At 40.8% G+C, this 13,830-nt stretch overlaps 1 protein-coding gene across 1 annotated transcript in view; it reads right to left on the bottom strand.

Moving 5' to 3' along the window:
- Window positions 1–13,830, bottom strand: part of GOLM1 (golgi membrane protein 1) — a 59,200-nt gene that overhangs the window by 35,847 nt on the left and 9,523 nt on the right. The window contains exons 2-3 of the mRNA XM_077817508.1: window positions 9,883–10,030; window positions 5,579–5,758 (exon numbers count right to left, since the gene is read on the bottom strand). Coding sequence (XP_077673634.1) covers window positions 5,579–5,758; window positions 9,883–10,011 — 309 coding nt within the window. The 5' untranslated portion in view covers window positions 10,012–10,030. The remainder of the gene's footprint in view (window positions 1–5,578; window positions 5,759–9,882; window positions 10,031–13,830) is intronic.

Genomic DNA, 13,830 nt, shown 5'->3' with positions numbered 1-13,830 from the left:
GAGACACTCAGGTCTCCTGCATCCCAGCTGAGTGCCATAACCACTGGGCTACTGGTTATAATAGTCTCTTGTCCCCACCCCCAAAATTCCACCATGAAACCCCAAAAAGTTAAGATGAAACTTCCCACAGAAGGGGCAAAGTTTTCAGTTTGAATATGGAGCACTTTCCAACAAAAAAATTGTTGAAAAATTCCCAACCAGCTTTACTGCCTTCATCTCAGGTGGATCCTCATTCAGGCAGCTGCTTGAACAGCCATCCACCCTAGCCACCAGTGACTCTCCTGCTAATACCCCATAGACAACCTCAACCCCTCCTCCCCGACTCCAGTCACCCTGGGGCATCAGTTGTATGTAGCAAGAAGATGGAGAAGTCTTTTGTGCTGACCTCAAAGGGGTCCCTGTATAGAGTCTTCCTCTCCTCAGAAAAGGCATGGTGCTTTTTCTCTGCCAGACACTGGGGTAGGGCTGGAAGGACTGCCGTTTTGCCTGGTGGGCAAAGCTCCTAACACACCAAAGCCACAAGAGGGCATGGATGTTGACAGCATCTGACCCATTCTAAGTAGATTTCATCCCAGCTGACCTTGCTCAGGAGTTAAGGGCAGCCCCGATGTTATCAGCCTGCTCAGCAGGCCACCCTGCAAGCTGCCATCCTGCAGGTCCTTGGGGAAGTGGAGGGAGAAGGATCTCAGGTGCAGATGGGCTCTATTGAGCTTGATCTCACAATTCTTTTCCAAAAATCTTTTGTGTTATATTATCTGCCATCATGGCAATACATATTTGATATGCTACTAATCCAGTGCATAATTAACTCCTGAAAATTATTCATCCATTGACACACATACAGTAGGACAATGAAATGAAAAGTAATATGTCTCATAAAGAACTGCAGCAATAGATTGACCTTGCATGTTACCTGAGAGTCTGTTCTGGTAAAAACTATCTACAGCCCAAAGATTTGTTCTCTCCCAAGCCCATGGAACTCTCCCTAATTCCCCCACACATCATGTGCCCTGCAAAAACATAAACATAAATAAATAAAAATCCCCTCTCTCTCACATAAGATACTTTTGGTTTTCAATCAGGTTTTTGTGGAAATGCTGATCATTCACGGAACAGCCTGAAATATGAGTTAGCTAACCATATTGCACGTAACTGCCAAAATTCAGGGCTTGGAATTTCTGTGTAAGAGAGCATTCCTTCTGAGAGCTCTCCCCATCTGTAAAGCCATTACTCTTTTCTCAGTCAAAGCACTTCAAAATCCATGGGTATGAGAGAAGAAAGGAAGTAATGTACTAATGTATAAGCTCTCCCATAAAGGGCTAAGTGTTCTTTTATGCACGTCATTCCCTCCTAGGAACAAGGAAACTGAACTGGCCTCCGTTTCTTCCTCATTCACCATAGAAGGCAGGGCTGCCCTCCATCCCCACAATGGCAGGGAGCTTAGTCCACAGAACTGTTGTAAACTGGGGTTCCACTGGAGGCCAAGGTCAATATTGCAGAGCAGCACACTCCTGTAGCAACCATGCTTCCATCGGCTTTCCCTCTCCAGGAGGGTTTCCAGTCTGCCGTGAGGGAACCCATGTCAGCTTAGTCAGTAAGATCTTGTGCCAAGATCACAACATGGTGGCGCGGGGGAGAGGGAGAAGTTGAGAACATGCGGCCATGGAAATCAGCCCTCCCCCTCATTCGAAGCGGCAGAGACTGAACACGTGTCACATCCACAAACGGTTTCCATGGGAGAGTTAGAAGGTATAACAGGCTACTTCCAGTGCTAGTGTGCTGGAACATGCTACTCTCTGTTCACTAAAGCAGAGGATAGCAGAGAGCCCAGTGTGTTAATGTTCACATAGCTTGGGCTACAATGCTGGCCTTGTAGTTTTAACAGCAGACTCTAGGAAGTATTCCATTACTGAATGTTAAAGGCCTACATTTTAGGAGGGACTATAAAAAGGAAAGCATTTTTGAAACAGAGATCTAACAATCAAACAATCCCACAGTTCAGAGGGAATCTACCAAAGGGAAGGAACTGTAAAATGCAAGAGTTCACATTACTTCAAAATATCGTAAGTGGTGATGTCTATACGTTAGGCAGAGTGTAATGTCATTTTTCTGGTGACATTATTTGACTGTGCTGCTTGAGGAGCAGAAATGGAATATGGATAGATGCCAAAAATAGAGAGGGAGGTGTTGTACCTAGTATTACGGAGCTGTACATTCAGAGATTCAAACAGTGGTACCTTCCCTGAGGAAAGTAAGGGCAAATAGGTCCCACAGGACACAGCAGTTGCCACAGCCATCACTACTAGACAAAAAGAAAAGGAGTACTTGTGGCACCTTAGAGACTAACCAATTTATTTGAGCATGAGCTTTCGTGAGCTACAGCTCACTTCATCAGATACATACCGTGGAAACTGCAGCAGACTTTATATATACACAGAGAATATGAAACAATACCTCCTCCCACCCCACTGTCCTGCTGGTAATAGCTTATCTAAAGTAATCGTCAGGTTAGGCCATTTCCAGCACAAATCCAGGTTTTCTCACCCTCCACCCCCCCACACAAATTCACTCTCCTGCTGGTGATAGCCCATCCAAAGTGACAACTCTTTACACAATGTGCATGATAATGAAGTTAGGCCATTTCCTGCACAAATCCAGGTTCTCTCACTCCCTCACCCCCCTCCAAAAACCCACCCCCATACACACACAGACTCACTCTCCTGCTGGTAATAGCTCGTCCAAACTGACCACTCTCCAAGTTTAAATCCAAGTTAAACCGGAAATCTGGCAACAATCCAACCACAAGAAAGTGCTCACTGGGATTCTGTCTACATTAACATCTGAGATAGTGTTAACACGTTTCTGGAGCATTGTGTTTAAAACAGCCAAGGATTAATTTCAAACTGGAGCAAATTTTTTAAATAAAATATATAAGTACATTATAAACCTGGTCTCTCAAGCCTTTTCAAGGAAAACAAAACTTAACAAGGTTTTTAAAAAAGTACATTGGGGTGTAACAGGAAGCCAACAATATTTAGATTCTTAAATCACCTCCCTCACCATAGTGTCTGAATGCCCGCTGCTGATTTTTGTTTGCAAGTGTTGCATCTCATAACTTACAATGTATTTTTCCATCCAAAGTTTTTGAATAGCAAACTATGGTCCAGAATAAGGTGCCATACAATTTCCAGTGGAGCCCAAGTCTATCTTAACACAGCTCCTATACTTTCCTGTTTAATCAGCTACATCCAGTCTGCTGAGATCTGGTGGTACCTGAAGGCCACAACTCAGAGTGTAGGTCAGAAGGCATTCCATAACAGGAACAATAACCCAAAAATGATTCCCATCAGTAGAAGTCATCCAGCAGCAATGTGGGGAAGATACTACTGGATCAGGGATGGTTTCCAAAAGAAGAAATCTTTGAGCAACGAACATCTCCCTAGTGAACTTTAGTAACAAAAGGCTGAGAAAGCTATATTTAAAGATGTCACAATATTATTTAAAAGTAGATGTGTGTCATTTTTCATATAAAGAATTTTCCATCTGTTTAAGCAGTATTGCCAGCCCCAAGCATTCAAAATTCACAGATTCTAGTTCTTCTGCAAAAGTATCTGAATACTTCTGAGCTTTTTTGCTAATCATATTGGGTTTGGGGAGGGGTGCACAATGTGCAAGACCTTCACATACATACAACAACCATTACTACCTATATAAGCACAAGGGAATGCAAACACCCTTGTAATTCTTGCTGCTATTTTTAATTTTAGAAGTTAATGTAAAGGCCATAAGGCAACTATAGGGGTACTAAGCGGTTGTCAGTTCCAGGGAAAATCATCACTTCAATGTTAATATCTTGAACCAGCAATGCACTTTGTGGTAAAGTGCTGGGATTCAGTGTGGCTTTAGACCTGGTCATTCCACTGTCAACCAGACTTTTACATTGAGGCAGCTGTTGAGAAGATAGCTGAATCTAATAAGCATGCACAGCGTTTTTTAGAGACTTCCATCTGGCCTTTGATTCAGTGCATCTAGCAAGTTTGTGGGATCTAATAGGCAACTGCATCCCTGAGAAGACAGCATCATTGACAGAAGAACTCTATAGTGAAATGCAAAGCATTGTTCAAATTAATGGTAGATACAGAGAATGGTTTCCTATTTCCATGGGAGTTTGTTCAGCAAGGCTGCATCCTGTCACCATCGTTGTTCAATATCGGCATTGACTGGTTGGTGGATAAGCTTGAGCAGGCAGCTGTCAGTGGCAGGAAGCTGAGCACCATTCTACTTTGAGATCTTGAATATGCTGATGACATCATTTTGTTGGCTCAGTTTGGCGAATGGCTGCAGCTGAAGGCCAATCTGGTCAGGCAAGAGCAGCGCACATCAGTCTGTCTTTTTATTCAGTTAAAATGAAATCTGTGGACATTACCATCAAGCAGCCATCAGCTTGAGTTTACAACCCGGATGAGATGTTGAACATGTGACAACTGTCAAATATTTGGGCAGAGTCAAAGACAACGTTGGAAGATGTGAACACTCCTATAATAGCAGATGCTACCATGTTTCCATCCCTGCAGCGGCCTCTGTGGTGATGTCATGACATCAGACCTGTCATGAAGCTGCAGAGAACCACAGTCATACAAAGGCTGTTGCATGTGAAAAGAAGGTCCTGAGGAAGACTGAAGACCACTGCACTGATGTTTTCAATTATTGTGGTATTCATCAGATGTTCTATAGCAAGTGGCGGGACAAGATCAGAAATGAGGATATTCAAAGCTTAACCCAGCAACCACCTCCATCAGCACCAGCTGGATTTCACCAGCCCTCTTGGTATGGGTATATTATTAGAATAGAAGACCAATGAATTCTAAAGCTTGTTTACCAAGCAAAGCCCCTACATGGCCGGTGATCACGTGGGCACCAAAATCTTCCGTGGCATGCTAAGATTGGCAGTGATGGACATAAACTGAATATCCAGCCAGACCACCTTAAGAACCTAGCCAGAGATTGATCCAGGTGGTGTTCAACCTTCAAAGAGACCATGACACTTTGGGATTTACCATCATGATTATGAACAATGTACAGAGAGGTTTTTTGACATAGAAAGGACCAACGCAGGATCATGAGGCCAGGTTAAGTTATTTTTATCACTGACTTCAAAACAAGAGCAGAGTTTGGTCAATGCTAAGGACTTCTGAAAATCCCACCTGTCACTTTTAAAGTGCTATTTAACAACAGCATCATGTGCTATATTTGTTATATTATAACTGCATGGAACACATCCATGAGACACCAGATTTTGATGTATTGCCCCCCATTTTGTCACCCAGGAAGGATTATTTTCGCCATTAAAAATTATTCATCATTTCTTTTACAACTCTGAATACTAGAGATCTGTATTAGAATTCCTTTTTTTGAGTACTGCACATTTTGCCACTGGTACTGATGTCTGCATGATTGCTTTTGTATTAGCTGAAAGATTTAAATAATCCTATTTCGTTACAGAAAATAGTGTGGTAAGAATCCCACACATGAGAAAGCTTCAGACTAAGGTCAACAGCATAACTTGAAGAGGTCCTACCTTCTCATCCTGGTGCACTTTATTGACATTTTCCATCTGAAAACCATGGAGGGACTGGATTTTATCAATCTGTTCACGCTGCTTCTCTAGTTCTCCTTGGAATTCGTTCTTTTTTAGTTCAACAGCCCCTCTCTCTGCTGCCGCCCTTCGGACTTTCCTTTCTAGTTCCATAATCCGACTCTGAAAGGAGGCCGATAAACAAGAGATAAATATAGATGGTTCCTATTAGTTAATGTTACCAGGAGTATTTCTTTGCATGATCTAACTTCAAACTTTCTGTGGAGAGAAAATCTGATTCACCTGTTATGGATTTTCAGTGTACTACCTTCGTCTTCACTGGCTACTTTTTATATTGCATTTACAGAGTGCCCCTCATCTCAAAGTTGTTGCCTAATCCATTGAGTGGTTATTGATTTTTAAGAATTTCCAATTAGTCACTGATTACATTTAAGGGTTTTAAAGGCTCTGGTCCCAGAATCAGGCAGAGCAGAATTAAATTCTATGTCTGTTTGGGAACCCAAGTGTGCACAATGACAACACTTACACTGAGGGCAAAGCAAAGCTTTAAATACTTTTATTAGCATAATTAATAAAACCAAATGTTTCAACCCAAATAAAAGTGCTTAAGCTAGTGTTTTACAGCATATAGGTCCGTAGGTTTCTTGAATTGCCACTATATAAAATACCTTTAAGATAGCTCTATGGCCTACAAGTAGTCTCCAAACTAATATGCCATTTCTGTTCAGAGGCCGCTTCATCCACTAGTGAAACCCACTAGCTGATTAACCACACACAGCAACCTTATGGAACAGTTTAGGGCAGGGAGCAAATACCACATATACCTTATAACTAAACCTGCATGAAGAGTGTCAGTAGAGATTGAAATATACAAGTTGGCTGGACACCAGAGTTAAAACCCCCACCCTTGCAAAAAGTGCCATAGGGTCTTTAATGATTAAGTGGTCAGAACGGGTTTAGGTCTCAGAGGAAAGAATACCACCACTCAGATGACCAATAGATATTTCTGAAAGAGCCACCCAACCTCCCACACCCCATACAAGTACTGCCCCAGCCTGACTTTCTTATTTTGTGTAATCAGGTAAGACCACAGCAGGTGGTGTATGAATGCAGGGCAAAGATACATATTTGTGAAGAACCCAACTTTATAAATATGGGAAATTTAACACTTTCTTCTGGCTCACTTCAAGACCATACTGAGAACCAGTGGAAGATTCATCAAAAGAAATATCACCATCATATATAGAGAAAATGTCAAGGAATTTAAGTCTGGGGATTTTGGGTTTGTTTGTTTTTTAAGAAGTGATTCAATTTTTCTGGAGGCATCTTATATGTTCTGTTGCTTGTTCTCTAAGAGTCATTTATATACTTCCTTCTAAGCTGTGTAACTTCCAGAATCAGTAGAGATTTGGGGGAGGAGGGTGTACAAATTTCAACAGCATTTGTCAAGCATATGAAAACATCTATGGCCTCAGACTGAACTTTATACTCAATCTGGAATCTAACAGGATATATCAAAATCATTTTATCTACTGAGTCTTCAAGGGCAGAGTTCTAGCCTTGTTACTCCACAGTATGCCCTGCTAGACAGAGCCACGTTTAAAGAAGCCACTTGCCTACCCTTTGCAGCTGGGGTTAAGCTCCTACACCGCAATTACCATAGGAGATGAGAGAATGGAAAAACAGAGAAAAATGCTCAAGATTAAACCGCAGGAGCAGAGAAAACTCATTCCATCTTAATCCTGCCAAGAAACTGGGTGAGTAAATAGAAAGTGTGGTTTAAAATGTAATGGTAAAGACTAAGTACAGCCCAGCCCATAAGATCTGAATGGTGCTTCTTTTCAAACTGCTGCCAAGGCACTGGGATGGTTTAATGGAAGTAAAGAATTTTACATTTCCTTTGGGGAAAGGTACTGCACAGCGTAGGCAATCAATAATGGCAAACTCACCTCTAGGTTACTGAATCAAGTGTGACCAGGATGGTAATGACTTTTGATTCACTATCTGTAACCAGCTTTGTGGCCTGTGTCATGACTTAAATGGTCTCAACCCAGGTCTTAATGGATAGGTAACCACTCCCAGAGAGAGGCCAGGGACTGAAGGAGCATAGAAGCTGAACTAACCCTATAAGATATGAAATTCTGCCCTCAGAGAAGGGCTAAGACACACTGGAAGAGCAGTGGTGAAAAATGTATCCGGACATTAAGTCATGACACAGCATGGTACCAGTTCTGCAGGAAAAGAGGACTTTGGTTTCTAGAGCTGTCAATCCAGTTAAAATTCAGTAAACTCTGAAGATCGAGCATATGTTCCATAGACAAGGTTGTGGCGAGTTTTCTGTTACAAGCCCAGTTTGACCATTCCTCTCCCAACTTCACCAGAAATGAACCAATCCACCCAGCATAGTTCTGGTGTGCTGTTCTGCCAGGGGAGACATTTTTAGAAGAAAACGTGGGGTTAATTGTGACTGATATTGTCCTTACATATAGTATCTTGGGGAAACATCTTGTATTAAATTTATGTATCATTGTGGGCCAGGGCTTGTATGTATGATTGTGTTCTACTCCACGGGAAGGGTTACCATAGCTCCTACAAGAACTAAAACAATGGGGGTGATCACAGTGAATCACTCTCATTATAAATATCTCCAGAGAGGTACTACCCGCCTTGCATATACTGCTTCAAACTGAGTTTCCAGAGAGTAGGAAAACAAAGAAAAGGATTTTGGCTTAAAAAGGCTGTATTTAAACTGAAACAAGACCTTCTGTCTAAGGACCCTAACCCTTGCAGAAGGGTTGGAAAGACTTTGACCTACTAGGGTCCCATAAGATTGATGGGTGACCTCTGCTTTTAGCATGTGTATAGGAACTTTTGTGGAATTTTGTGTGTGTTTTCTCTGTAACGTTTTCACCTTATGGATACATGTGCTTGCTTAGAAAGAGTCATGTGATAACTGGTAACTGCTGGAAATACACTGTTCAGAGCCCGCAGAGAGAAAGCAAAGCACAGGCATTGGCCTCTAGGCACAGTGGCTGGCTGGGGATATCATAGCATATGGCAAGGGGCCGTGCAACCTTGGAACACTCCTAGTCAGAAGGGAGCGGGACAGGGTGCTCACCTAGACACAGGTGATGGCTGGAGATCTGAGACCTGAGTGGGAACTCCTGGAGTGGAGCATGGAATGGGGGATACAAGTGCAGTTATCCTGCAGCTGTGACAGTAATCAGATAAGGTGTTAATGGAAAAACAACACAGAGGTATTTCACTTCAACGTTAAGAAGGAAGAATGTCATAACTCAAGAGCAGCTTGGCTTAGAGACATCAGTCTTGCAATTAGATCCATGTGGCCAGACTCCCTGCAGAACCTCATTAGCTAGTTTAAGAGCGAACATTCATCGTCTCAGCAAAACAGCCAAAGACACCAGTCCTCAGCAAGGTCTATAAAGGAAATTAAGACCACATACATGGAGCCCCATTGAATCTCAGTTAGATTGTGGGGTCTGATGAGCATTATAAAATGCCCCAGCTCAGCTAACAAGGACCACATGGCCCCCAAGCATTCATTCATTCTGTCTTGCATAACTGCAGTAATTTGTTCTGCACTGCATTTCCACACATCAAGATTAGGTAAATCTGAGAAATCTAATTTAGGCTTCTCAGTCAAAATCTTCCTTAAGAAAACATCATTGCCTTGGAAACTGTCAAAGTGTCATTTTTAAACATCCCTCTGAAAAAGTAAAAAGAGGTTTTCTTATGTCTGATAGAAATAAAATCTGGGAAAGTTACTTTGCATTTTAGCTTGCCCGATATCAACTGCTGCTTGCCTCTTTATGTAACTCTATAAGGTCCTGAGCATCAAGGGCAGTTGTTAAGCCCAAATGCAGGAGCAGGCAAGGAAAATTTTGGGAGACAAAAAGGTTGGCAATAGCTGATGAAGAACAAAAATGTGGTGTTTCAGTGGTGATGTACTGAAAGAACAACAACAACAACAAAAACAATCCACAACCAAACACCACACTTGAATATTTAATAACAAGGGAAGTTTTTCATGGAGCGATAGTAGCAGTATAAAGCTGCAAAATTACCTCAATGGGGATAGTGCAAGTGCAATGCCTTTCAGATACTTCTCTTCACCCCTTTGCTGGGAAACTATTAGGAGTGGAGATTTACAAAGCAAACTCAAAGTTTTGTCCTGTTTTTGGTTTGTTTTCATACAGTCCACAAGAATAAATGCCTTTAGCAGCCATATCTATTTGAATATACAGGAAGGAATACAAGAATACTACCTGTAGATCAACATTGCGAGAACTTGCAATCCAGTAATTGAAACCCAAAACGATCATACAAGCCACAAGCGCAGCTATTAGAAGAGGTGGAGATTTCATCCCTCGACGGCTGTTTCCTAGCCCGACCATTTCAAAAGACTGTGGAAGTCTGTAAAATTAAAATAAATAAGTCACATTACATACTACTTTGCGAAGACAATTTTATGAGTAGGTCAGACATTCACTGGAACCAAGAACAGCTATGGTTCTACAATAGCTCAGTTAGGGTAAATAAGAATTGGAGTATCCCCAGCAAGGAAAGCATTCTCTCCTGGATTTGTAACCTGAAGATCACAAGGCCATACCGTGCCATCAGTTTTTAAGACAAATTTCACTCGATTTCAGTGTGGAATACTGCATAAAAGCCTGATGAGATAATAAAGAGCCACAATAACCACCATACTGGAAGAAGCCATTGTCTACCTAGTCAGTTAACCCCTCCCTGGCAGTGGCTAATGTTGGATGCTAACTGGGCAATGCTACTCCACTGGCAGAGGGAGGAAAGGGATAGATTTTTTTGGTATCTCATCCCAGTTGGTGATCAGTCTAGTCCCCAATGCAGTAGGCTGACTTAGGCCTTCATTTTAAAATTTGTCCAAGCTAGTATAATTTCAGATTCTTTTCTTGGTGACACTGACTACTACAGCTCCTTTCATCAGGAGAAAATATAGAGTAGTGTTTCTTCCTGATATTCTGCTCTTCTCATGTGCTTGCATAATGATACATTTAAAGCTTCCTTTCTTGCAAGTTGTAGATTCTGGTGGAGCAGGTTTGGCATTTGCATAAAGGGCAGGGAATGGAGCTACACTATGTATTATTTGCAGGCATGAGGAGAAAAGCAGAACAATGACAGAATTTAAACATCTTGCCTAGGTCAGATGTGAAGAGCTGCCTTAGGATACCTCTTGGTATATGAAAGCCTCATTTGAGAATTTTGAAAAACATGCTTAGTTTAGTGACTTTAAAAAATGCTTTTTTAAAGTGTCATATCGTTTCATGTATAGTTTTAGCACTCAAAATTAGCTTTGAGTTTTTAATTTAGTTATCATTAAATCCATAAAAAAATTAAATAGTTGCTTGTTTATTTCACTGGAAAACACAGCCATCACAAATAGACAAATTACTAATGTCATAGGGAAGTTAATATACACATACTAATCCACTATCATGACGGAAAGAATGTGTTGATCAGTGAATTAATTCCTTAGTTCTAGTAATCTGTGTGAGATTATTTGACAGACGTAAAATGTAGATTACATACCAGAAAGGCATGACTTTTCATTTGAAAAAAAGATTAAATTGCTCTAAATGGGGCTATTCATTACATATTAGATCTGCTCCTTTGAATGCATTCCTCACACTTCACATCATCTTATTTTAAAAGACCAAAACAACAAAATAAGTGAATGAAACATTGTTTTCCCCCTTAAATGCACAAAAACAAAGAACACAAAAAGTTGACCCGGAAGAAAGACAATTGTTATAGTATCGCAGCTAAATAAATATTTTACTAATATATCTTTCTCCACCCCCCAGAAGATACCTGCATTCTCTAAATTAGAACCAATGTTTTCCTGATACTGGAAGTTGCCTGCTGGAAAGTTTTATAACTTTCCAATCCATTGTTGAACTACACAACTTCGAATAAATAAATAGAACCCACTTTACAGTTCTGAAAGTTCTGTCTTTCTCATGCATTCAGGTTGGACAGGAGATGCACTTCCTTTGCTTTAATCAACCTCAGATTTAAGGTGTCAGCTCTCCTTTTGAGAAAGAAACTGAATTTCCTGTGCCTCAACCAACATTACACTACAGGTATCAGCTTTCTATTTGGATTGTTATTTAATTTTTAATCCCAGAGATTTGTTCTCAGCATTTAAATGCAGCAGTTAGAATAATCTGTTTCATCACATTGCAGTTCTTCAGTCAACAATGTTGTGTCTTGACATTTCAAGGATCTCTAAATAGCTAGTGATCTTACCAAAGATCATGTAGTAGCCAAAATAATTGGGGAGTTAGGTTCAGCATTAAATATGAACCTCTTTCTTTTGGAAGTGGAGGAAAAAAGCTATTAAATCAGATGTGATTATTTTAGGGACAATCCTGAAGTTCTTAAGCATTGAGGTAAAACGTCAATTGACTTAAATGCGCACATTTAATTCGTAAGGTATGCAGGTTCAGACCACACACTGCTAACGCTTGGTCTGTAGTCTGGAAGTATAACAATCTCATAGTTGTAAGATACTTAACTATTATGTCATGCCAAACCAGATAGGAATTACTTCATTTTGGCACCCAGTGCTGTTTCTATAAAATGGAATATTTTGATAAATCTAGGAGCAAAGAGAAATGATCACATTATGTGGGGAAAAACAGCTGCCCATAACTACAGCTCTCAGTGTACTTCACAAGATAGGGTCTGTTCTTAATGCCCATATGAGGTCTAGCACAACAGAGCCCCAGTCTCAATTGGAATCTCAAGGCATACTGTAATAGACAGAATAGTAAATTTTCTACAGCCTGAACATCCATTATACTACTTGGACCAAATAACTCGAGAATCAAATCAAAGACAACAATCACAGAATAAAGTATCTTCTCTGAAAGAAGCTACATCTAAGATGCTGTGTGGTGCTGGAATTTCACAAACAGAAGTGAGCCTGATGCAGTGGGTAAGGATAGCAAACAGAGTTTTGGGACACTGTGTAGGAGTAGGTTTTATAATTGTACTACAAGAATAGAGGTACTAATATATGTCTTGATTTCATTTTACCAGCCATCCTATTTGAATAGCAGAAAGGAATGACCCTCTGGGACATTGGTAGAAATGCATCTGACAGACTGCCAGTGTCTGTACTGATATTAAGACAGGAACAGACCTGAACAATCCTTATGACTGGATTATGGTCACTCTTTTGTTTTAGGATAAGTTATAATGTCTGCTATGGTTTCCTGTATGTATTACAAATTAGGCACTCTAGTTAAATATACATTTCTTTGTTTTAAGGTTTAGTAAGACAAACAGGATCTTGTATTGTGTCTATGTAAAGGAGATTCAAAATAAACTGACACTATTTGTATTCTCAAAGGTCTCTGTAAAAGACTGTGTGAATGAGGAATGTATGCATCAGGAAAAGATAGGGTGTGAAGGCCATTGTTATAGCCAGATGGTCAAGGAAGAAGGAGTGAAGAGACTTAACAACACCAGAGAATCATCAACGCACATCCATAATGAAGGAAGGGAAGATTAACGACCCTGAGGTGAAGGCTGGCACCCCTAAAGACAGGACAATCAATTAAATCAGAACCAGGACAGGATGACCCTCTCAGAGGTGTATTGGAATGTTTACATCACAAGATACACCAATTAAGAAGTAACCATGTCAAGGTTCCTTCCCCACTCTGAACTCTAGGGTACAGATGTGGGGACCTGCATGAAAAACCCCCTAATCTTATTTTTACCAGCTTAGATTAAAACTTCCCCAAGGTACAAACTATTTTACCTTTTGCCCCTGGACTTTATTGCTGCCACCACCAAGCGTCTAACAAATATATAACAGAGAAAGAGCCCGCTTGGAAACATCTTTCCCCCCAAAATCCTCCCAAACCCTACACCTCCTTTCCTGGGGAAGGCTTGATAAAAATCCTCACCAATTTGCATAGGTGAACACAGACCCAAATCCTTGGATCTTAAGAACAACGAAAAAGCAATCAGGTTTCCACTGAATGCATCCGATGAAGTGAGCTGTAGCTCACGAAAGCTTATGCTCAAATAAATTTGTTAGTCTCTAAGGTGCTACAAGTACTCCTTTTCTTTTTGCAGTCACAAAGTGACACAGCAAAATCCATAGACTTCAACGGAGAAAAAAGACTATAAGGGTGCTTGGCCATGGGACTTTGGGTTCGTCT

The sequence above is a fragment of the Eretmochelys imbricata genome, chromosome 5 (assembly GCF_965152235.1).
Source record: "Eretmochelys imbricata isolate rEreImb1 chromosome 5, rEreImb1.hap1, whole genome shotgun sequence".
Classification (NCBI taxonomy): Eukaryota; Metazoa; Chordata; order Testudines; family Cheloniidae; genus Eretmochelys; species Eretmochelys imbricata.
The sequence above is the reverse complement of the archived record's forward strand: the minus strand, read 5'-3'. Positions and strand labels throughout refer to the sequence as shown.